We start from the raw sequence: 24574 nt of genomic DNA, 5'->3' as shown, positions 1-24574 counted from the left end.
AGGATTTATTTTCAGACAAAAAGGAACAAACTCTTAAGCACACCTGACATCCTTTGCCATTAACATGTCACAACTAGTTTCAGCAAATTTTTCACTAGCAAGCAATCACAATTAAAGCATCCCCTGGGGGAATACTGGCTTGCTGTATAAGCACTCTAACAAAAACAAAAAATGTCTTAGGAAGACAACAGTATCCTTTCAATGTTAATAGTTTACAAGCGGCTTTCACTTATGAAATGAAGCTTGTGGTCCTACAACTCTTCATTATGAGCCACAGTTAACAGCCAAAGAACTCAGCTGTTGGGGCACTACCCCCAGCACAGTGGAAAAGCTGCATATAACTTTTAACTCCCCCAAAACTTAACTACTAATAGTCTATTACTGACCAAAAGCCTTATGGATAACATAAACCGTCAACCAACACATAGTTAGTATGCTTTATGTATTAGATACTATATTCTTTTAACAAAGGCTAGAGAAAAGAAAATGTTATGAAGAAAATAAGGAAAACATATTTACAGTAGTGTACCGTCTTTATCAAAATGTAAGTGGATCCTCACAGTTCAAACCTGTTATTCAGGGGTCAACAGTATATCAATGGTTAACTGAGAAAGTGATCATCTTGGGTACTTACAACATTTTTAAAATAAAAGAACTAACAGTAACACTGTGCTATAAAATAAAATTACAGCATGGCTTGTATAAATTGCTTCTAAGAAATAAGAACTTAAGAAATAAGATAGACCTTGATTCAAAACCTAACTCCACCTCTTATTTTGTGATCTTGAACAAGTTACTTCAGTTTCTCTGTCTCAGCTTCCTCTTTTGAGGTTATTATAGGATTAAATGAGAAAATGCATGCAAAGCACTTAGCATTGTGGCTGGTACACAGAAAGTTTCCTGTAAATGCTGGTTGTGATTATTAAACACTTACCGAGTCCTTTACATGCATTATCTCATTTAATCCTCTTAAAAACGGAATGAACTGAGCATTTTTTAATAATGTTATTCTCTAATTAGCAAACCTGGCAGGGAAAGCCACATCAGGACTCAGAGACAAAGACAGAGACCCAAACATCAGCTGGTTTTTCCTTGCCAGGCTGGGACGAAGTTCAACCAGACCTCATCCATGCCAGCTGTGTCCTGCTGTAGAGACACAGTTTCCTCTTTAAACCTGATTGCAGGTGAGCTGGTTACAACCTGGCCTCACTTCATCCAAGGACCCAGCTCTAGGGCTTTCACAGCATCCTCAAAGTTTGAGCATCCCTCGTTCCTGCTGCTGACGGCGCCATGCGGCCACGGACTGGAGCATGCACCTGGCCCTGAACTTGCACGGGTAAGAGTCATAAACCACGACCTCCATGAGGTACGAGGGTTCCAGAATCTGTAGCTCGAGCACAACTTTGCTCACTTGCTTGATGTACGGGATTCAATCCACGTGGGCCAAACAGAGCTTCTGAGAGCTGCGTCTGGACCTGCAACACCTCAGAATCTTTCAAGTCTTTGGGAGTTTCCACCCACAGTGGAAGGTCTTTCTGTTCTGGTAGTGTCCCCATCAGGAGAGCCTCAAAACTGAACTAAGCATTTTATCTCCCTTTATAAAGAGGTGGAAAAAACAGATCTGAAAAGGTTAAACCAGAAACCCAAAGTCAAAGAACAAGGAAGTAGTGACACCGGGATTCTGGCCTGTACTGTAATCTGACTCCCGAGGCCACGCTCGTAAGCACTACACTACACCACCTCCTCCCAAGTGTCCAACTAGTGTTGCTGCTGAGGCTGTTAAATTGTATTCAAAAATCTCTACCTTCTAGTTTGACCAAAAAAAGACATCCTCAGAATGAAAACTGAAATACCATTTCCACGAAAATGAGATCTCTTAAATGAGACAAAATTTAGAGTTGTAATGGACCTCAACTCTAATTCAGTATTTTTACTACTTTTACAGTTTTATAAACAAAAGTCATCCAAGGAACTGCATATAAACAAATAAAAGCAGAAAAATTTTAGTGGAAGCAAGAGTGAGGGGCTTGGTACCATCCTCATGCAAACTTAGTCTCAACACAGGACTCTAAGGAACATACTCTGATTTCAAACCCTCATTTACAGAAAAGGAACAAGACACCCAGGCACCTTAAGTCATTTTTCAAAGTTACAGTAATACCTCAATTAATTTTAACACGACTTTTGCTGAATTTATACCAGTGATTTTCAGGTGAGTAGGAGATAAGTGTTCACTGACTGCAGAGTATGTTGAACATAATTTTATATTTGGAAAATAAAAACAAAATTTTTCATCCCATAGTCTATAAAGAGTGTAAGATTTCCCAAAAATTATTATAGGAAACAAGAAACTTTAAAAAATTAGGAAACAGCAATTCATACAGCCCCTCCTCACAAATAAATTTATTTTAGTTGATTCTACATACCTTCTTCTCCAGTGCCATATCCAGTGTCAAATCAAGATAAACACCTTGTTTTGGATTAGTAAAGTCCAGAATTTGAAATTTCTTAAGTAACTGAATAGCTTTCTCCACCTCATATATCTGCCTTGGATACAAGCGCTTTAAGTAGACATCATCCTCAGGTTCACCTTCCATAAAGGAGTATGACTTTATTTTTTCAATCTCATCTTTTTTCTCATCTGATGCCTTGCCTTTCACACCTTTTTTCGTTTTCTTTGCAGGCCTTAAAGAAAAGACAAATTCAAGATCAGTTATCTCAATACATATTCTAAGAAAAAGAATTTTTTAAAGACAATATAGGGGTGCCTGGGTGACTCAGTCAGTTAAGCATCTCCTTTCGGCTCAGGTCATGATCTCAGGGTCCTGGGATCAGGCCCTGCACCAGGCTCCCTGCTCAGCTGGGGGCCTGCTTCTCCCTCTCCTCCCCACTCATGCTCTCTCTGGCTATCTCTGTCGCTATCTTGGTCTCTCTCAAATAAATAAATAAAATCTTTACAAAAATAAAAAATAGACACTGTATATAAAGCAGAAAAAATAAAAGATAAGGTTTATTTTTTTAAGTTTATTTTAATTCAAAACCACAGACTGCTTTACAATGTTTCTAGTTGAACAAATATTAAGTGAACTTTTATACTGTTTGCAGTTGATGCAAAGTTGCATAACACATTGATGCTGCTTTCCAAAAATTTAGAGAAACAGAGGAGACAGACATGCAAACAGATTTCAATACAATGGGTAAGTACTTTGACAGAATGTCATCGGAGCTGTAGAAAAATCCAGTCTAGGAAGTTAGGGAAGTATTCTGGAGGAGATGACCTTCTAATATCAATTCTTGAAGGATAAGGAATAGTTAGCCCAAGTACATACCCAAGCGAGACAAAAACATATGACCAGTGAAAACATGTACACAAATGTTCATTGTGCAGCATTACTCATAATAGTCAAAAACTGAAAACAACCCAAATGTCCAATAACCCAGATAAACAGATACAAAAATGTGATATATCTACACCTTAAATCCTAATCAGCAGTGAAAAGGAATGAAGCACTGATATAAGCTACAATAAGTATAAAGCTTGAAAACATTATGCCAGTGAAAGAAGCCAGTCACAAAAGACCACATATTGTATGCTTCCATTTGTATGAGACATCAAGAAATAAATAAATAAATAAATAAATAAAATCTTAAAGAATGGGCAAATCCGCAGAAACTGAAAGTAGATTTAGTGATTGTCTAAGGCTGGAAGAGGAAGGTAGAAAAATGGGGTATAACTACCAATGGGCATGAGGTTTTAGGGGAAGTTAACAAAAATATTCTAAAAATGACACCGTGATGGTGGCAAAAGTGTGAATATACTAAAAACCACTAAATTGTATACTTTAAATGGGTGAGTTGTACGGTACGTATAGTGTATCTCAACAAAGCTTTTATCTTAAAAAGGAGAGCTAGCCAGGCAAAGAAACAATATAATAAAAGTACTGAGTCATGGGGCGCCTGGGTGGCTCAATGGGTTAAGGCTCTGCCTTCGGCTCAGGTCATGATCTCAGGGTCCTGGGATCGAGCCCCGCATCAGGCTCTCTGCTCTGCAGGAAGCCTGCTTCCTCCTCTCTCTCTGCCTGCCTCTCTGCCTACTTGTGATCTCTGTCAAATAAATAAATAATAATCTTTTAAAAAAAAAAACAGTACTGAGTCATGAAACAGAATACAAGTATATAAGCAGAGCTATTATAAACGCTAACTGATGAGAGCTGATGGGAGCAAACTTTTCTCTAAGGGACCAGTCAGCAAATATTTTATAGTCTCTTAGTATTTCAATTATGCCACTGTAATGTGAAAGCAGCCAGACATTAGAAAATGAATGAGTGTAGCCATGTTCCAATAAAACTTTATTTACAATAGTTTTTTCATCATAAAAAACTGTATTTATGAACAAATGGCTTAAATTTCATAATTTTCATGTCACAATTTTTTCTCTTTTTGTCCAATCACTTAAAAATATAAGAACCATGTTCATGAACTATACAAAAATAAATGGTAGAACAGATTTTCTGGCCCACTGGACGTACTTTGCTGACTCCTGAACTACAGGGCAAAATAGAAGGCAAGAAACATCAGAAGATGGGGCTGGAGAACCTACATCATAAAAGGCCTTCCCCTAGAGGCAGTGAGAAGCCACGAAACAGGGGTGACACCTGTATTTCCTGGAGAGTATTCCAGCCACAGTTAAGGGACAGAGGAGAGGGAAGCTGGACTGAAGACGAGTAAAGACCAACCCCACCCTTTCTTCTCCAGGAGACAGGACATTCTCCAGAACAGTGATGGTAACAGGCTGGAGAAGATGAGGCATTAGATATTCATAAATAGTGCAGAAAAACGAAGATGAAAAAAGACTATTTTTATACTACACGTCCTGTGTTTCTGGCTTGGGTGACCAGATATAGCGTAGTATCATTGAGACCAAAAATAAAGAAGCAAAAACGGGTTTCTTGTGAGGGAGGTGTTCAGAGATGAGTTCAGTAAGGGGCAATACGAGTGTGGGGCTGGCGGAATCACTGACCCAATCTTTACCCCCTCTCTTCATTCAAGGCCTCTGCTGAGTGACTTTGCAGCTCCTCCCATTTAAAGGGGTAGAGTGTATTTTTAGCACACTGGCCATGTGACTAGTTTGGCCACTATAAGAAAGCAAAAGTGACAGTTCCCCTGCCCTAAGCTTAGGCGGATAAGAAGCTTCATGCTTCCACTTGCATGCTTGTATTTCTGCCATTTCCAAAAGAACATGCTTGTGCCACCCCTAGAAGGAGAATAAGAGATACTGAAACAGAGTTGCCCCACAGAGCCCCAGGCTAGACAGGACAATTCACAAGTGATGCCAGACTCAGAGATGTGCAGCAAGCCCAGCCCAAGTCCTATGAGACACCCACCCTAACTGAGCTTAGATCAGCTGACCCACAGATGCTGGCAATGATAAGAGCTCTTGAGTGGTCCCGTATATATCAAAGGCTAACAAGGTGTTTACTAAATATCTAGGAAATCCATTCAACAGGTAAGATAAAAGAGCAGATAAGAATTTCAACCTAAGAAGACCGGAAAAAAAAAAAGAGCTAGAGATGATATATTTTCTCAACACTATTTCAAATCACACCTATAATCTTTTATCCAGAGAGTTTTAAATCAGTTAAGTAGTATTTCTAGAAAAAGGTTTGAATCCTGCTGTACATAAAATAATGGCTTTCCAAGGATGTTATATCTACTTGGCAAAAAGGCTTTGCAGATGTGCTTAGGGCCAAAGACTTTGAGATGCAGAATCCAGGCGGCCCATCTAATCACACAAGTCCTTGAAAGCAGACGTACTTCCCATCTACATCTGAAAGAGAAGGGAAAAGACAGAAGAAATTTGAGTGTGAAAGGGAATCTGCCATTCCTAGCTTTGAAGATGGAGGAAGGGGGCCACAAGCCCAGGAATGTGGGTAGCCTCTCAAAAGCAGGAATGGAGAAGAAACAGATTTTCCCCTGGAGCTTCTAGAGAGGAAGGAAGCCCTGCTGACACCTTGATTTTACCCCAGTGAGATCCATGAGAGATTTGACCTACAGAACTACAGGATAAAAAATGTTTGATGTTTTAAAGCACAAAGTTTGTGGTAATACGTTAACAGAAAACTAATACAGGTCCTATAAATTTATATGAAAGAAATAGATGACAGTGGGGCGCCTGGGCGGCTCAGTGGATTAAGTCTCTGCCTTCGGCTCAGGTCATGATCTCAGGGTCTTGGGATCCAGCCCCGCATTGGCTCTCCACTCGGCAGGGAGCCTGATTTCCCCACCCCCCTGCCTGCCTCTCTGCCTACTTGTGATCTGTCAAATAAATAAATTTTAAAAATCTTAAAAAAAAACAGATGACAGTAAAATAAATTTTTAAAAAAGAAACTCTAAATCCAACCCAATGTGTAATTCCATTCTCACTTTTCAGTCCTCACTGAATCCTTATTCCCACAACTACCAGCATCCTTCCAGCTAATAAGCAGTTCAACAGAACAGCACATAATGACAATGCTCATTTTTAATGGGGCGCAGGTGTCCTTCTGGACTGATGACAAGTCTAAGCAGGTGTCCAAGTGGATGGATGCAACATGCCTCAATAACTACTTTGGAAGTACTCCACAAAACTCTGCATCTTTCAGACTGGAGAAATCACAGTTTTATTTTATATTTAGTGAAAGAATAGGGAGGCCAATAAGAGAAGGAGTCTAAAGGGCATGTCTTGGTAAAATACTTCCATCTAACATGAACAAAACAAGAAAGTGTCCTAGCTATAAGCTACAGACTTACTTTCCATAAATGCTGATTTTACCACGAAATTTTTAATCGTGGCCAAACCTGTTCATTTAAATTGCAATTAATATCAAATTCCCAGGAACTAAAATATGTTTTTTAAATTAATTCATATATGAAACACCCAACAGAAGTGTAATACATAGAGTGAGTTGAGTATACAGCAATTTATTTATTTATACTTTGGTCCTTGTTTTGTCAAGTATCTGAAGTGATTTAGTAAAAATATTTTTAAGTTACAAAAGAAACACTGTTTTAGTTAAAGGGGAAAAAAGCATAATATCATTATAACAGAGATCAAATAGGACTCTTAAAACACTTTCTGGAGCACGTGGGTGGCTCAGTGGGTTAAGCCTCTGCCTTTAGCTCAGGTCATGATCTCGGGGTCCTGGGATCCAGCCCCGCATGGTGCTCTCTGCTCAGCAGGGAGCCTGCTTCCCTTCCTCTCTCTGCCTGCCTCTCTGCCTACCTGTGATCTCTATCAGGTAAATAAATAAATATTTTTTTAAAAAACACACAATTGAACAAAATCTGTCAATAATTAATTATATAGACCCACTAGCAGTTTTCCATGACTCTCAAAAAATGTCTATCTTTTCTTTTTTTAAATAGTATTTTATTTATTTATTTGACAGAGATCACAAATAGGCAGAGAGAGAGGAGGAAGCAGGCTCCCGCGGAGCAGAGAGCCTGATGTGGGGCTCGATCCCAGGACCCTGGGATCATGACCTGAGCCGAAGGCAGAGGCTTAACCCACTGAGCCACCCAGGCGCCCCCCAAAAAATGTCTATCTTTATTCATTAGAATCATATCCAGAAGATGTCGGTTTTTCATGCAATTATATAAGGCCTTATCAGGAGAGCTTAAATAATATGATTCTTGGGGAATAAAAATAAATCATACTAAAAAGGTTTTTGCCAAGGTGAGGGAAAAATACCTGGCAGTCTGAATCAAAGAGAATTTAGCTGCAGTTACCTGGGTACCCAGACCACATAGATTAAATGAGTAAAAAGAGATTATATTCAGGTAATAATCTTCCCTGTTTGTTCCCAGATGTTCCCCTGTCTCATCTGTCCCTTAACCCCAAAAGCATGAAAGGAAAAATAATTCCATGTCATACTCAAATAAAACAAACAAACAAACAAAAAATCAGTGCTATAATACAGTTCACTTCAAGACCTTTGAAGATTTGTGACCCCAGAGATCCAAGCCCCTTCAAGGCTGAAAAACCCTTTACAGTGAGGAACTGGGGGATGGAAGTGGAAGGCGCATGGTGATTCACAACTTCTGTCAAACTAAACTGAACCAAAGAGAACTAAAGAGAAAATTCCTAGGGCATGCAATCATTGACAGAATACAAACATCTGGACATCTCACTTCTCAGTATAATCCTATAAATAAAGTCACTAATATCTCTGACCCTGGTTTATTCATGAAACTAAATGCGTAAGTTCTGCTTATGCTTACAATGTGAAAGCCAAAAAGAGTAAAACCCAGTCAATAATACAAATAAATGAAAATTTAAAAAAAATAAAAACTGGAAAGAGTATTAACAGCTCGAGAGTCAGATAAAATCACAACTTTTCTTGACTGCATCACAAAGCTGAGATCACAGGGCAACCGAGTAGCATTAAATCCAAGAACAACCAGCCCGCACTCCCTCCTCCCACTCCACGTGCTCACTCAGGACACTCTCACCTGTAGCAGAGCGTAAGAGGAAGGAGGTAAGAATGTTGGAGCTACCAGAAAGTCTGGGACATCGGCACACGACAGGAGTTCACACGCAGTTTGCAGGCCCTTTCCACAGACCTCCCACAATGCTCCTGGGAAAGACTGGAGCAGCCAAGAGACTGGAAAGCCTCCCTCAAGAGTCCAGGCACAGAGATCAGCCACTGCTGCCAAAAGGCGTGCAATCCTGAAACCATGTAGGGCACAGGTAAACACCCACAGGTACAGGGAAAAGAAAGAAGGAAAAAACACCAAAACTTCTACCCTTAGGGCAGGTCAGGAAACAGTCCAGTCCTCCACCAGGACAGTAAAGCTGGGGAAGGGCCTGGACACTCTGACACAGACCAGCAGCAGACAAACACCCCAGGGCGAGGGGCCAGAAAAACTGAGAAAACCCCATCCCAAAGGCCCAGCCACACTGGGCCCACTTAAGATAAAGCTGGTTTGGAAAACAGAGAATCTCTCCTGCACCCATCTCCAGACTAGCAAGCACTAATAAGCAACAACAATCCACACTAGGGAAGGAGAAAGAGTATAGACACACACACACACACACACACACACACACATACACACAGCCCCGAGGCACAGCTGCATGGGCAAGGCAGAAAACAGAACATAAAACGGGAACGCTGAGAAATACCTTCCAGCCACCCCAGCCCCCATCCTAAGCACAAGGTAAAGTGCAGAAATTTGAAGCTGGTGGTAACCATAGCAACAACAAAACCCAGTTCAACTTCTGACTGGACTGATTCACACTGTGACAACAGGAATGTGCATTCCCGGGCATAAATACTAGGTACTTTGGTCTCAGCTGTTCTACACAAAATGTCTGGCAGTCAATACAAAATTCTGAGATACGTCAACCTGTTATTAGCAGAGAAACAGAACCAAAGTCAGAGATGACTAACGTGGACTTTTTTTTAATCCGTATCGGCCACTGGCAAACCATGAGTATGTGCGCACATGGACAGAGAGAAGAGAGAAGCAGGAACAAGCCTCTCTCAGGGCGCCTGGGTGGCTCAGTCAGTAAGCGTCTGCCTTTGGCTCAGGTTGTGATCCCGGGGTCCTGGGATCAGGCCCCACATTGGGCTCCCTGCTCAGCAAGAAGCCTGCTTCTCCCTCTCCCACTCCTCCTGCTTGAGTTCCTGCTCTCACTGTCTCTCTCTGTCAAATGAAATCTTTAAAGAAAAAAAAAAAAAGAAAAAAAGAACAAGCCTCTCTACCCTGTCTCAGATCCTGGTAAAAAAAAAATTTGCCGTATAAAAAGTATTTTTTAGTATATTATAAAATCAGTACATTAAAAAATTAAAACTACAGGGGCACCTGGGTGGCACAGTTGGTTAAGCATCTGACTCTTGGTTTCAGGTCCCGTTGTGATCTCTGAATCATGAGATCAAGCCCCATATTAGGCTCTACACTCAGCACAGAGTCTGCTTGGGATTCTCTCTCCCCTGTCCCTCTGTCCCTTCCCCCAGCATGCATGCACGCTTGGACACTGTCTCTTGCTAATAAATAAATAAATAAATAATCTTTGAAAAATTTAAAACCACAACTAAAATTATGAATACTATCATTCTCATCAAGCTACTGAATAACTCTCATTGTCAGACATGAAAAAAAAATTGTAAAATGACTTTTCAGGTTTTTTTAAGTATGCATATTTCTTATACTATCCTTTTTAGGTAAGTGAAGTTGCTTTTAAAGTTGCACTTGAACAGAACATGGGTAAGACATAAAGTGAAAAATTTATATTCAATAAAAGAAACATTGAAAGATAAAATGTTCTCAAAGTAATGAATATCCCTAAAAATATTTTCAAAAATCAGGAAAAAAGGGGCGCCTGGGTGGCTCCGTGGGTTAAAGCCTCTGCCTTCAGCTCAGGTCATGATCCTAGGGTCCTGGGATCGAGTCCCGCATTGGGCTCTCTGCTCAGCAGGGAGCCTGCTTCCTCCTCTCTCTCTGCCTGCCTCTCTGCCTGCCTGTGATCTCTGTCAAATGAATAAATAAAATCTTTAAAAAACAAAATCAGGAAAAAAGATAAATATTCCAACAGAAAAATAGGCAAAAGATATAAATTAGAAATAGGATGAAGAAACAAATAAAGACTGATGATAAACAAAGTTTCATTGCTGGATGGGAATGGGAATGTAAACTGGTACAACCAATACTCCTCCAACTTCTCAAGAACAAAAAAAAATCCAGGGACACCTGGATGGCTCAGTGGGTTAAGCCTCTCCAGGTCACGATCTCAGGGTCCTGGGATCAAGACCCACGTCGGGCTCTCTGCTCAGCAGGGAGCCTGGTTCCTCCTCTCTCTGTGTCTGCCTCTCTGCCTACTTGTGATCTCTAACAAATAAACAAATACAATCTTAAAAAATCAATCAATCAATCAATCAATAAAAAGAATCCAGATACTATAACACTCAAAGGAAGGTTCCTTTCTATTTACATTTCTGCACCTCCTCTTCCTTCTAGATTCAAGCCACAGCGGACTGTATTTCGTCCGTATCATTCACTCTCATGCTTCTGTATTACTCAAATACTTTTCGCTCAATCCCCCTGAAAAATTCCATCTTTTAGGACCCAGCTCAAATACTTCTTATCATATCCTCTTTCAGGCGGAATTAATTTACATTTCATCTGTGATCCCACAGAACTTGGTCCATTTCTCCACCATAACAGTTAAAATATAAAGTTATAATGCAGATATATGCTTATTTACTATATATAAAGCACTCTTACTAATCAACAACAAAGAACTGGAATAGTACATGAACAACAATTCACAATAAACAGTGCTCGCTTCAGCAATACATATACTAAAGCTGAAATAATAGAGAGAAAAACTGGCAGTTAACAAAATTACATGGCTCTTAAACACATGAAAAGATATAAATTAAAACTTGATGATACCATTTATTACCTATCAAACTGGCAAAGTTCAAAAACTTTAACTATACTGTATATGGAAAAGTATACATTCTAATACAATTCACTGATAAGGACATAAATGGGCAATATCTCTATAAAGGTAATTTACTATTACCTATTACCAATCAAAACTACAAATGCACACATCTTTTGATTCAAAAATTCTATTTCTAAGAGTTTATACTACAAATACATTCTAATATTTGACAAGATCTATGTACATGATTATTCATATGTTATAGCAAAAGACTGAAAAGATAAACATGGGCCAGAGGGGGAAATAGGGAAGTGGTTTAATGAATTATGGTATATCCACACAATGAAATATTATGTGCGTGCTCGTTGTAGCATTATTTACAATACCAAAACATGGAAAAAACCTAAGTGTCCATCAACAAATCAATGGATAAAGAAAATATGGTACATTTATACAATGAAACAGTATTCAGTCATAAAAAAAAGAACAAAATGAGACAGCATGGATGGACCTTAAAGGCACTATGCTCAGTGAAATAAGTCAGAGAATAATAAATGCCATACAATCTCACTAATACATGAAATACTTAAAAAAAATAAATGCCATACAATCTCACTAATACATGAAATACTTAAAAAAAAAAAAAAAAAAGAGAGAGAATTCAGATAGGGACAGACTGGTGGTTACCAGAGGTAGGGGTGGGGATGGGTGAAATGGGTGAAAGTGGTCAAAAGCACAAAATTCCAGTTATAAAACTAACCATGGGATGTAATGTACAGCATAGTGACTACAATTAATATTACTGCATTGCCTCTCTGAAAATTACTGAAAAGCTAAGTATTCAAAAGTTCTCATCACAAGAAAACAAACTGTAGCTCTATACAGTGATAGATATTAACCAGACTTACCATAGTAAGCATTTCCCAAAACATAAAAATACTGAATTTTTAGATTGTACATCTGACACTAATATATATCAATTATATCTCAATTAAAAAAAAACAACTAGAGAGCTCCCTCTGAAACAATCTCCCAAGATATATTAAGTAAAAAGCAAGGAAGCAAGATGTAGAACAGCATAGAGAGTTAAATAAGAAACAACAGTTCTGACATTAAATGTGTGGGTTTTTTTCCCACACCAACCAATTACCTGATATAAGCTGAGTATCCAACAACTGAAGACAGTTCTGATACTCTCTACCTGGATGTAGCATCAGATCCCACAAATCAAGGACTGAGTTCCTAAGACTGCCCCCACTTTGGATGCCAACTGCAATTCAAGGCCTCTGGTATTTCTGGCCCAGTAGCTGCAAATCAAGGGGTCCTGTGACCCCCTCCACAGACTTCGTAACTTGCCAGCATAACTCAGAACTCAGAGAAACACCTACTTAACATTTACCAGTTCACTATATAATAAAAGATACGATAAAGGATACAGATGAATAGGTACATAGGGCAAGGTCCAGAAGAGTCTGGAGTACAAGAGTTTCTGTCCCCGTTGGGTCTGGGTATACCATACTTTGGGCACATATATACGTTCACCAATCCAGAAATTTTTAGAACCTCACAGGACAGGGAATGTTATGAAGGCATCATCAACTGTGAACTCAATCTCTAGCTCCTCTCTCTTCTCTGGATGACGGGTGGGGCCGAAAGCTCCTAATCATGGCTTGGTCTTTCGGGTGACCAGCCTCCCTCTAGAAGCCCACCAAGAGTTTCTTATTAAAACAAAAGATGGTCCTGTTACCCAGAAAATTACAAGCGTTTTAGGAACTCTGTATCAGGAACTGGGTCAAAGACCAAATATTAGAATAACAGATGCTCCTAGCATCCCTATCCTCAGAAGATTATAGGAGTTTTAGGAGCTCTCTATTAGGAACTGGAAGCAGAGACCAGTACAAATACTTCTTATTATGTCACAAAGCCCTCACTCCAACACTTACTATCTTGTGTACCTAGGCAAGTTAATGTTTCAATGTCATGCTTTTCAACTCAAAAAAAGAACATAATAACAACAGCTTCCACATAAAATAACCGTGGAGAGACTAAATTAGTCATTGAATGTCAGTGTTCAATAAATGTTAAGTATTACTATAGTAAGTCATATTTTCCTTTACAACTGCAAAGGGTCCAAAAAGCAGAGATAATAAACTTGCACAACTGTATGTCCATGTACACCTTTAAGAGACAAAGCATAATGTGTTTTCATCAAAACTTTAAATAAAAGCAAAGAAAATTAATTAAAAAAATACTTACTTTGTAGCAGCAGCAAAATGTCTGGTGGACCCGTGAACACATACAGAACAAGGATAAAGAGCTGTCTGATAAGCCATCTTGAAAAGACTATGCTTTTGATGATGTATCAAGACTTGAAAGAAAAAAAAAAGTAAAATATTAATATTAACCATTACGTCCATAATTTTACATCCTTAATGAATGTTTTCCAAAACAAAAACCGTCACTCTCAACCATTCTTTAAAACGTATAACAGCAACGGTGCCTGGGTGGCCCCGTCAGTTAAGCATCCAACTCTTGGTTTCAGCTCAGACCGGGATCTCAGGTCAGGGGATCAAGTGCAGCATCCGTCTCCGTGCTCAGGGTGGGGTCGGCTAGGGACACTCTCCCTCACGCTCTGCCCCTCCCGCTTATGCTCTTTCTCTCTCAAATAAATAAATAAATAAATCTTAAAAACAAAAAAGTGTAAGAGTAGAAAGTGCAATTCTTGAAACTAAAGCCAATTAAACAACTAACTGAAAAATCCTGTCTTCATTTATTTTCTTTTAGATTTTCTTTTTAAGTAATCTCTACACCCAACGTGGGGCTTAAATTTACAACCCCAAGGTCGAAAGTCACATGCTCTACCAACTGAGTCTATCAGGCACCCGTGTTCTCACTTATTTTTACCTTAATCCAGGTTCAGGTTCAACAGAGTATGTTAGCTCTACTATTATGGAATACATATACGTAACCTGAATTCCTTTTTAATAATTTACATTTTATTCCAGAACTGCCTCAGGTACTCCTGAAGAACAGCAAAGTGGAGGGAACTGCTTTACCAGATAGCAACTTGTTTTGAAGCTATGGTAATTAAGACACTTGGCTATTGGCACAAGTATGGAAAGACAAACTAATAAAACAGAAGCAGCCCAGCAACAAACCCATACACATGTGGATATCTGAAATGTGACAAATGTTATTACAAATCACTGTGCAAATAATTCAATTAAGTGGTGTTAAGGAAAGGGATTATCCATAGGGAAAAGAGCATGTTTAGATCCCTCTCACACCACACACTCAAATCTAGGCGGACTAAGGATTTACATCTGAACGGCAAAACTAAAGGCTTTCAGAACGGAAAATGACTGTTTAGGAGGGAACAATTTCACAAACAAAACCCAAAAGCACTAGCCAAAAAAGTAACTTATTAGTGTGAAGAACATCTATTAAAGAAAGTGAAAGACAAGCAAAAAACTGGGAGAACAGAATAGCAACCTATATAACAAAGGATGATTATCCAGCATATGTAAGATAAATCCAAAAAATAAACAAAAGAGATGAACAAGCTTCTAATTTAAAAGAAAATACAAATGATATATGAATGTATGGGAAAATGCACAATCTTATTAGTAATCAGGTAAATATTAAACCACAATAAAATATCATTCCACAATGCTATTTAAAGAGTAGTCTGTTGGCCTGTAAATTAAAATTACACCAGTATGTAAATCAACCACATCACTAAGTATATTATTCACTATAGCTGACAATATTTTTTTCACAAGACTTCTTCAGTAAAGCAAGCAGTGCTTTGATTAAATTGTGGAAGGTAACAGTTTCTAGATCCAATCATTTAAGCAGCAGTGTTTTACACACATTGGATTGGCAACTTTTTAGAAAAAGTCTGGGATTGCTGAAAATGTTAAGTAAGGGTAAATTTTATACATAATAAATAAGAGTATGAATTGGAATACCACTTTGGAAAAAAATATGGCATAATTCAATGAGCTGGGCATACACATATCAATGATGCAGTAATTCCACTTCTGGGAATATGCCCTAGAGAAACTCCTGCACATGTGTACTAAGAGACATGCACAAAAATAACAACATCATAACATCAGGAGAATTCTGGGGAAGGTGGCAAAGTAAGAGGACCATAAGCTCACCTCATCCCAGGAACACAACTAGGTAACAGCCAATTCAATATAAATAACCCAGAAAATGACCCAAAGTCTGGCAGAACAGACTCCACAACCAAATGTAGAGAAAAAGCCACTTACGGTAGGAAGGACTGGGAGCTAAATGGATCTGCAGGACTGTCCAGAGAAGGGACAGGCACCATGGGCACAGAAAGTGGAGAGAAACAGACTCTCACACCAGGGAGCCCACACAGGGAAGACCAATCCCCATAACATTCGGCTTTGAAAACCAGGAGAGGGGCGCCTGGGTGGCTCAGTGGGTTAAAGCCTCTGCCTTCAGCTCAGGTCATGATCCCAGGGTCCTGGGATTGAGCCCCACATCGGGCTCTCTGCTCAGCAGGGAGCCTGCTTCCCCCTCTCTGCCTACTTGTAATCTCTGTCAAATAAATAAATAAAATCTTAAAAAAAAAAGAAAAAAGGAAAGAAAAGAAAACCAGGGGAGCTGAATTTTAGGAGTTCTTACAATCAGCAAGGCTTAGCACCTGGAACTTTAAAAATCAGCAGGCTCGGGCACCTGGGTGGCTCAGTGGGTTAAGCCACTGCCTTCGGCTCAGGTCATGATCTCGGGGTCCCGGGATCAAGTCCCGCGAAGGGCTCTCTGCTCAGCAAGGAGCCTGCTTTCTCCTCTCTCTCTCTCTCTCTCTGCCTGCCTCTCTGCCTACTTGGGATCTCTCTCTGTCAAATAAATAAAATCTTAAAAAAAAAAATTAGCAGGCTCATGGGAGAGACAGGAGGGAGAGATAGGAGGGAATCAGAAGGGCAAGAGAAACTGAGTCCTCCTGATTAAAGAGACAGCAAAACAAACAGCCTCCGTGCAGATACAGCACAGAAGCAGCAGTTTGAAAAATGCCTGGGGTGTACGAGAGGGTGGTTTGTTTGAATAAACAAATCTCAGACCATATGCTGGAGAGGTAGGGATCTTTGGGAGACTTCTCCAGGAACAAAATTACTCGCAGGCACCATTTGCATGCCTCACCCACAGTATAAACACACCAACACCTTTGGGAACCCGAGCAGCACCAACACTTGCTACCTAACCTGCTAACCGTGCACCCAGCCCCTGTTCTCCCGCTGACACGCCCCCTCCATCCACACCTCTGATCCAGGTCTCCTCAATCTGGCTAACACTACGCATCCTGACCCAGAGCACTTCTGCAGATCTGACCCTTCCAACACAACCTTCCTCAGTCTCTGGTGCTGGAGGTCCAGTCCTCTCAACTTGGACCTTGCTGGCACCAAGCACCCTGCCCCCACACTCAGCTACAGTTAGGTGCTACTGCATCTCTAGCAAACATCTGGTCTGGCTCAACTTAAGCCTAAAGTGTACCCAGACTGGCCCAATAACAACACAGAGACCCAACCCTGCCCACAAGAGGCAAAGAGAGCCATTGCAGATGACTGGAATGAAGGCAAACGTGGCTCAGCCACAAAATCAGGGCACATGCAACACTCAGAGGAGACATGCCTGAAGTGCCAAGTTCTGATGAACACGGGACATTGCATTGTAGCACACGACAGGACTGGCTCTTCATTAAGGCCACCACTTTCAAGAACAAAAGACATAGTTGACTTTTCTAACAGAAGAAAACAGACACAGAGAGACAAAATGAGCAAAGAGATAAATATGTCCCAAATGAAAGAAAAGGACAAAATCATAGCAAGAGAACTAAATAAAATGGAGATAAATAATACTGGTAGAAGTACTGGTAGATAAATAAAACTGGTAGAAAATGTAAAGTAATGGTCATAAAGATAACTCACTGGACTTAAGAAAAGACTAGAGAATCTGAGTAAGGCCCTTAAGGAAAGGATGGAAAGCATAAAATAAAGCCAATCAAAGATGAAGAACTCAAACTGAAATAGAAAACACACTAAATGGAATACATAGTCGTGACCTGGAGGAAAGAATAATGGAAACCAATCAAGCTAAATAAGAGAAAGAAAAATAATAATAAATATGAAAATAGACTTAGGGAACTCAAAATACCATCAAGCATAATAACATTCACATTACAGAGATCCCAGAAGAAGAAGAGAAAGAAAAGAGGTTAGAAAATTTACTTGAAAAAATAAGAGCCCCAAATTTCTAAATCTAGGGGGAAAAAAACAAAAAACAAAAACCAAAAAAACCCCACAGAAACCCAGATCCAGGATGTACACAGATTCTCCAGCAAAATCAAACTAAGGGAGGTCACACCAAAACACACACCAACCAAAAAGTAGTTACTAAGAAAAAGTTTTAAAAGAAGCAACAGAAAAGTTACACACAAGGGGAGGCTTTCAGCAGATTTTTCAGCACAAACTTTGCAGGTCAAAATATACTCAAAGAGCTGAAAGAAAAAACCTGCAGCCAAGAAGACTATATCCAGCAAAGCAATCATTCAAAATAGAGGGAGAGACAGTTTCCCAGGCAAACAAAAGTTAAACGAAGTCATGACCACTAAACCAGCCCAACAGGAATGTTAATGGGGACTCTGTGTGAAAGCGAAAGACCATAAAAGTAGGAAGCACAAAAGCTGCGAAAATAAATAGTCTATAAAAATAAGTCAAGGGATTCACAAAAGATGTGAAGTGTGACAACGCACACCTATAACATGGGAGGGGAAGGGCAAAGAACGGATTCAAAGTTAAGCAACCATCAACTTAATTTAGGCTGTTATATGCATAAGATGTCATATACAAACCCCATGTAACCACAAATCAAAAACCAGTTACAGCTATGCAAAAGGAAAAAGAAAAAGGAATCCAAGTATATCACTAAAGAAAACCAACAAACCGTAAGAGAAAAGAGGAAGAGAAGAAACAGAAAATCCCAAAAACAGCCATACAACAAGTGACGAATGGCAATAAGTATAAACCTATCAATAATTACTTTGAATAAATGTACTACATACTCTAGTCAAAAGACAAAGAGTGGGAGAGGAGTCAAGATGGTGGAGAAGTAGCAGGCTGAGACTACTTCAGCTAGCAGGAGATCAGCTAGATAGCTTATCTAAAGACTGCAAACACCTGCAAATCCATCAGCAGATTGAAGAGAAGAAGAACAGCAATTCTGGAAAAACAACCACTTTCTGAAAGGTAGGACCGGCGGAGAAGTGAATCCAAAGTGACGGGAAGATAGACCCCGGGGGGGAGGGGCCGGCTCCCGGCAAGCAGCGAGCAAACGGAGCACAAAATCAGACTTTTAAAATCTGTTCCACTGAGGGACATCGCTCCAGAGGCTAAACCAGGGCGAGCCCACGTGGGGTCAGCGTGGCCTCAGGTCCCGCAGGGTCACAGAAGGATCGGGGGTGTCTGAGTGTCGCAGAGTTTGCGGGTATTGGAACGGGAAAGCCGGCTACAGAGACAGAGCCGACAGTAAGCTCGCAGCTCGGGGTGACCTTGAACCAGCCACAGGCTCGGTGAGCTCGGAGTGAGGCCGGAGGTCAGGCAGACGGGAGTAACTGGGCGCTGTTCTCTGAGGGCGCACTGAGGAGTGGGGCCCCGGGCTCTCGGCTCCTCCAGGCCAGAGACCAGGAGGCCGCCATCTGTATTCCCGTCCTCCGGAACTCTACGGAAAGCGCTCAGGGAACAAAAGGTCCTGAAAGCAAACCCGAGCGGATTACTCAGCCCGGCCCCTGGTAAGGGCGGTGCAATTCCGCCTGGGGAAAGACACTTGAGAATCACTACAACAGGCCCCTCCCCCAGAAGATCAACAAGAAATCCAGCCAAGACCAAGTTCATCTACCAAGGAGTGCAGTTTCAATACCAAGGAGAGCAGCAGAATTCCAGAGGAGGAGAAAGCAAAGCACGGAACTCATGGCTTTCTCCCTGTGATTTTTTTTAGTCTTGCAGTTAATTTAATGTTTTTCTTTTTCATTTTTTTTTTCTCCTTCTGGTAAAATTTTTTTTTAACTTTTACCCTTTTCTTTTTTAACCTTTTTTAACTACTTTGTCGAATATATATTTTTTCTTTTTTATATTTTTCTTTATTCATTTTCTTTTTAATTCTTTTCTTTTTTTTTCTTTTTTTTTTTCTTTCTTCCTTTTTGAACCTCTTTTTATCCCCTTTCTCCCTCCTCACGATTTGGGATCTCATCTGATTTGGTTAAAGCATATTTTCCTGGGGTTGTTGCCACCCTTTTAGTATTTCACTTGCTCCTTCATATACTCTTATCTGGACAAAATGACAAGATGGAAAAATTCACCACAAAAAAAAAGAACAAGAGACAGTACTGAAGGCTAGGGACCTAAACAATACAGACATTGGTAATATGACAGATGTAGAGTTCAGAATGATGATTCTCAAGGTTCTAGCCAGGCTTAAAAAAGGCATAGAAGATATTAGAGAAATGCTCTCTGGAGAGATAAAAGCCCTTTCTGGAGAAATAAAAGAACTAAAATCTAACCAAGTTGAAATCAAAAAAGCTATTAATGAGGTGCAATCAAAAATGGAGGCTCTCACTGCTAGGATAAATGAGGCAGAAGAAAGAATTAGTGATATAGAAGACCAAATGACAGAAAATAAAGAAGCTGAGCAAAAGAGGGACAAACAGCTACTGGACCACGAGGGGAGAATTCGAGAGATAAGTGACACCATAAGATGAAACATTAGAATAATTGGGATTCCAGAAGAAGAAGAAAGAGAGAGGGGGGCAGAAGGTATACTGGAGAGAATTATTGGGGAGAATTTCCCCAATATGGCAAAGGGAACGAGCATCAAAATTCAGGAGGTTCTTGGGCGCCTGAGTGGCTCAGTGGGTTAAGCCGCTGCCTTCGGCTCAGGTCATGATCTCAGGGTCCTGGGATCGAGTCCCACATCGGGCTCTCTGCTCAGCAGGGAGCCTGCTTCCTTCTCTCTCTCTCTGCCTGCCTCTCAGTGTACTTGTAATTTCTCTCTGTCAAATAAATAAATAAAATCTTTAAAAAAAAAAAAAAAAAAAAAAAAATTCAGGAGGTTCAGAGAACGCCCCTCAAAATCAGTAAGAATAGGCCCACACTCCGTCACCGAATAGTAAAATTTACAAGTCTCAGTGACAAAGAGAAAATCCTGAAAGCAGCCCGGGAAAAGAAGTCTGTAACATACAATGGTAAAAATATTAGATTGGCAGCTGACTTATCCACAGAGACCTGGCAGGCCAGAAAGAGCTGGCATGATATTTTCAGAGCACTAAACGAGAAGAACATGCAGCCAAGAATACTATATCCAGCTAGGCTATCATTGAAAATAGAAGGAGAGATTAAAAGCTTCCAGGACAAACAAAAACTGAAAGAATTTGCAAACACTAAACCAGCTCTACAGGAAATCTTGAAAGGGGTCCTCTAAGCAAAGAGAGAGCCTACAAGTGGTAGATCAGAAAGGAACAGAGACCAGATACAGTAACAGTCACCTTACAGGCAATACAATGGCACTAAATTCATATCTCTCAATAGTTACCCTGAATGTTAATGGGCTAAATGCCCCTGTCAAAAGACACAGGGTATCAGAATGGATAAAAAAACAAAACCCATCTATATGTTGCCTCCAAGAAACTCATTTTAAGCCCAAAGACACCTCCAGATTTAAAGTGAGGGGGTGGAAAAGAATTTACCATGTAATGGACATCAGAAGAAAGCAGGAGTGGCAATCCTTATATCAGAACAATTAGATTTTAAGCCAAAGACTATAATAAGAGATGAGGAAGGACACTATATCATACTCAAAGGGTCTGTCCAACAAGAAGATCTAACAATTTTAAATATCTATGCCCCCAACGTGGGAGCAGCCAACTATATAAATCAATTAATAACAAAATCAAAGAAACACATCAACAATAATACAATAATAGTAGGGGACTTTAACACTCCCCTCACTGAAATGGACAGATCATCCAAGCAAAAGATCAGCAAGGAAATAAAGGCCCTAAACAATACACTGGACCAGATGGACATCACAGATATATTCAAAATATTTCATCCCAAAGCAACCGAATACACATTCTTCTCTAGTGCACATGGAATATTCTCCAGAATAGATCACATCCTCGGTCCTAAATCAGGACTCAACCGGTATCCAAAGTTTGGGATCATTCCCTGCATATTTTCAGACCACAATGCTCTAAAGCTAGAACTCAACCACAAAAGGAAGTTTGGAAAGAACCCAAATACATGGAGACTAAACAACATCCTTCTAAAGAATGAATGGGTCAACCGGGAAATTAAAGAAGAATTGAAAAAATTCATGGAAACAAATGATAATGAAAATACAACGGTTCAAAATCTGTGGGACACAACAAAGGCAGTCCTGAGAGGAAAATATATAGCGGTACAAGCCTTTCTCAAGAAACAAGAAAGGTCTCAGGTACACAACCTAACCCTACACCTAAAGAAGCTGGAGAAAGAACAAGAAAGAAACCCTAAGCCCAGCAGGAGAGGAGAAATCATAGAGATCAGAGCAGAAATCAATGAAATAGAAACAAAAAAAAAAAAAACAATAGAACAAATCAACGAAACTAGGAGCTGGTTCTTTGAAAGAATTAATAAAATTGATAAACCCTTGGCCAGAATTATCAAAAAGAAAAGAGAAAGGACCCAAATAAATAAAATCATGAATGAAAGAGGAGAGATCACAACTAACACCAAAGAAATACAAACTATTATAAGAACATACTATGAGCAACTCTACGCCAACAAATTTGACAATCTGGAAGAAATGGATGCATTCCTAGAAACATATAAACTACCACAACTGAACCAGGAAGAAATAGAAAGCCTGAACAGACCCATAACCAGTAAGGAGATTGAAACAGTCATTAAAAATCTCCAAACAGGGGCGCCTGGGTGGCTCAGTGGGTTAAAGCCTCTGCCTTCGGCTCAGGTCATGATCCCACGGTCCTGGGATCGAGCCCCGCATCGGGCTGTCTGCTCCGTGGTACAGCCTGCTTCCTCCTCTCTCTCTCTCTGCCTGCCTCTCTGCCTACTTGTGATCTCTGTCTGTCAAATAAATAAATAAAATCTTAAAAAAAAAAAAAATCTCCAAACAAACAAAAGCCCAGGGCCAGACGGCTTCCCGGGGGAATTCTACCAAACATTTAAAGAAGAACTAATTCCTATTCTCCTGAAACCGTTCCAAAAAATAGAAATGGGAGGAAAACTTCCAAACTCATTTTATGAGGCCAGCATCACCTTGATCCCAAAACCAGACAAGGATCCCATCAAAAAAGAGAGCTATAGACCAATATCCTTGATGAACACAGATGCGAAAATTCTCACCAAAATACTAGCCAATAGGATTCAACAGTACATTAAAAGGATTATTCACCACGACCAAGTGGGATTTATTCCAGGGCTGCAAGGTTGGTTCAACATCCGCAAATCAGTCAATGTGATACAACACATCAATAAAAGAAAGAACAAGAACCATAGGATACTCTCCATAGATGCTGAAAAAGCATTTGACAAAGTACAGCATCCCTTCCTGATCAAAACTCTTCAAAGTGTAGGGATAGAGGGCACATACCTCAATATCATCAAAGCCATCTATGAAAAACCCACCGCAAATATCATTCTCAATGGAGAAAAACTGAAAGCTTTTCCGCTAAGGTCAGGAACACGGCAGGGATGTCCATTATCACCACTGCTATACAACATAGTACTAGAGGTCCTAGCCTCAGCAATCAGACAACAAAAGGAAATTAAAGGCATCCAAATCAGCAAAGAAGAAGTCAAATTATCACTCTTCGCAGATGATATGATACTATATGTGGAAAACCCAAAAGACTCCACTCCAAAACTGCTAGAACTTATACAGGAATTCAGTAAAGTGTCAGGATATAAAATCAATGCACAGAAATCAGTTGCATTTCTCTACACCAACAGCAAGACAGAAGAAAGAGAAATTAAGGAGTCAATCCCATTTACAATTGCACCCAAAACCATAAGATACCTAGGAATAAACCTAACCAAAGAGGCACAGAATCTATACTCAGAAAACTATAAAGTACTCATGAAAGAAATTGAGGAAGACACAAAGAAATGGAAAAATGTTCCATGCTCCTGGATTGGAAGAACAAATTTTGTGAAAATGTCTATGCTACCTAAAGCAATCTACACATTTAATGCAATTCCTATCAAAGTACCATCCATCTTTTTCAAAGAAATGGAACAAATAATTCTAAAATTTATATGGAACCAGAAAAGACCTCGAATAGCCAAAGGGATATTGAAAAAGAAAGCCAACGTTGGTGGCATCACAATTCCGGACTTCAAGCTCTATTACAAAGCTGTCATCATCAAGACAGCATGGTACTGGCACAAAAACAGACACATAGATCAATGGAACAGAATAGAGAGCCCAGAAATAGACCCTCAACTCTACAGTCAACTAATCTTCGACAAAGCAGGAAAGAATGTCCAATGGAAAAAAGACAGCCTCTTCAATAAATGGTGCTGGGAAAATTGGACAGCCACATGCAGAAAAATGAAATTGGACCATTTCCTTACACCACACACCAAAATAAGCTCAAAATGGATAAAGGACCTCAATGTGCGAAAGGAATCCATCAAAATCCTTGAGGAGAACACAGGCAGCAACCTCTTCGACCTCAGCCGCAGCAATATCTTCCTAGGAACAACGCCAAAGGCAAGGGAAGCAAGGGCAAAAATGAACTATTGGGATTTCATCAAGATCAAAAGCTTTTGCACAGCAAAGGAAACAGTTAACAAAATCAAAAGACAACTGACAGAATGGGAGAAGATATTTGCAAACGACATATCAGATAAAGGACTAGTGTCCAGAATCTATAAAGAACTTAGCAAACTCAACACCCAAAGAACAAATAATCCAATCAAGAAATGGGCAGAGGACATGAACAGACATTTCTGCAAAGAAGACATCCAGATGGCCAACAGACACATGAAAAAGTGCTCCATATCACTCGGCATCAGGGAAATACAAATCAAAACCACAATGAGATACCACCTCACA

At 39.9% G+C, this 24574-nt stretch overlaps 1 protein-coding gene and 1 pseudogene across 4 annotated transcripts in view; both read right to left on the bottom strand.

Moving 5' to 3' along the window:
- The window catches only part of MRPL1 (mitochondrial ribosomal protein L1), a 108467-nt gene that overhangs the window by 70003 nt on the left and 13890 nt on the right, over positions 1-24574 (bottom strand). For all 4 annotated transcript variants that reach the window (XM_032334680.1, XM_032334683.1, XM_032334681.1 and 1 more), the window contains exons 2-3: positions 13688-13799; positions 2427-2685 (exon numbers count right to left, since the gene is read on the bottom strand). In XM_032334680.1, coding sequence (XP_032190571.1) covers positions 2427-2685; positions 13688-13799 — 371 coding nt within the window. The remainder of the gene's footprint in view (positions 1-2426; positions 2686-13687; positions 13800-24574) is intronic.
- On the bottom strand, positions 50-2412 carry LOC116585245 (annotated as a pseudogene).

Source organism: Mustela erminea, chromosome 2 (assembly GCF_009829155.1).
Source record: "Mustela erminea isolate mMusErm1 chromosome 2, mMusErm1.Pri, whole genome shotgun sequence".
Lineage (NCBI taxonomy): Eukaryota > Metazoa > Chordata > Mammalia > Carnivora > Mustelidae > Mustela > Mustela erminea.
Note: the sequence above shows the minus strand (reverse complement) of the source record. Positions and strands in the feature narration are given on the sequence as shown.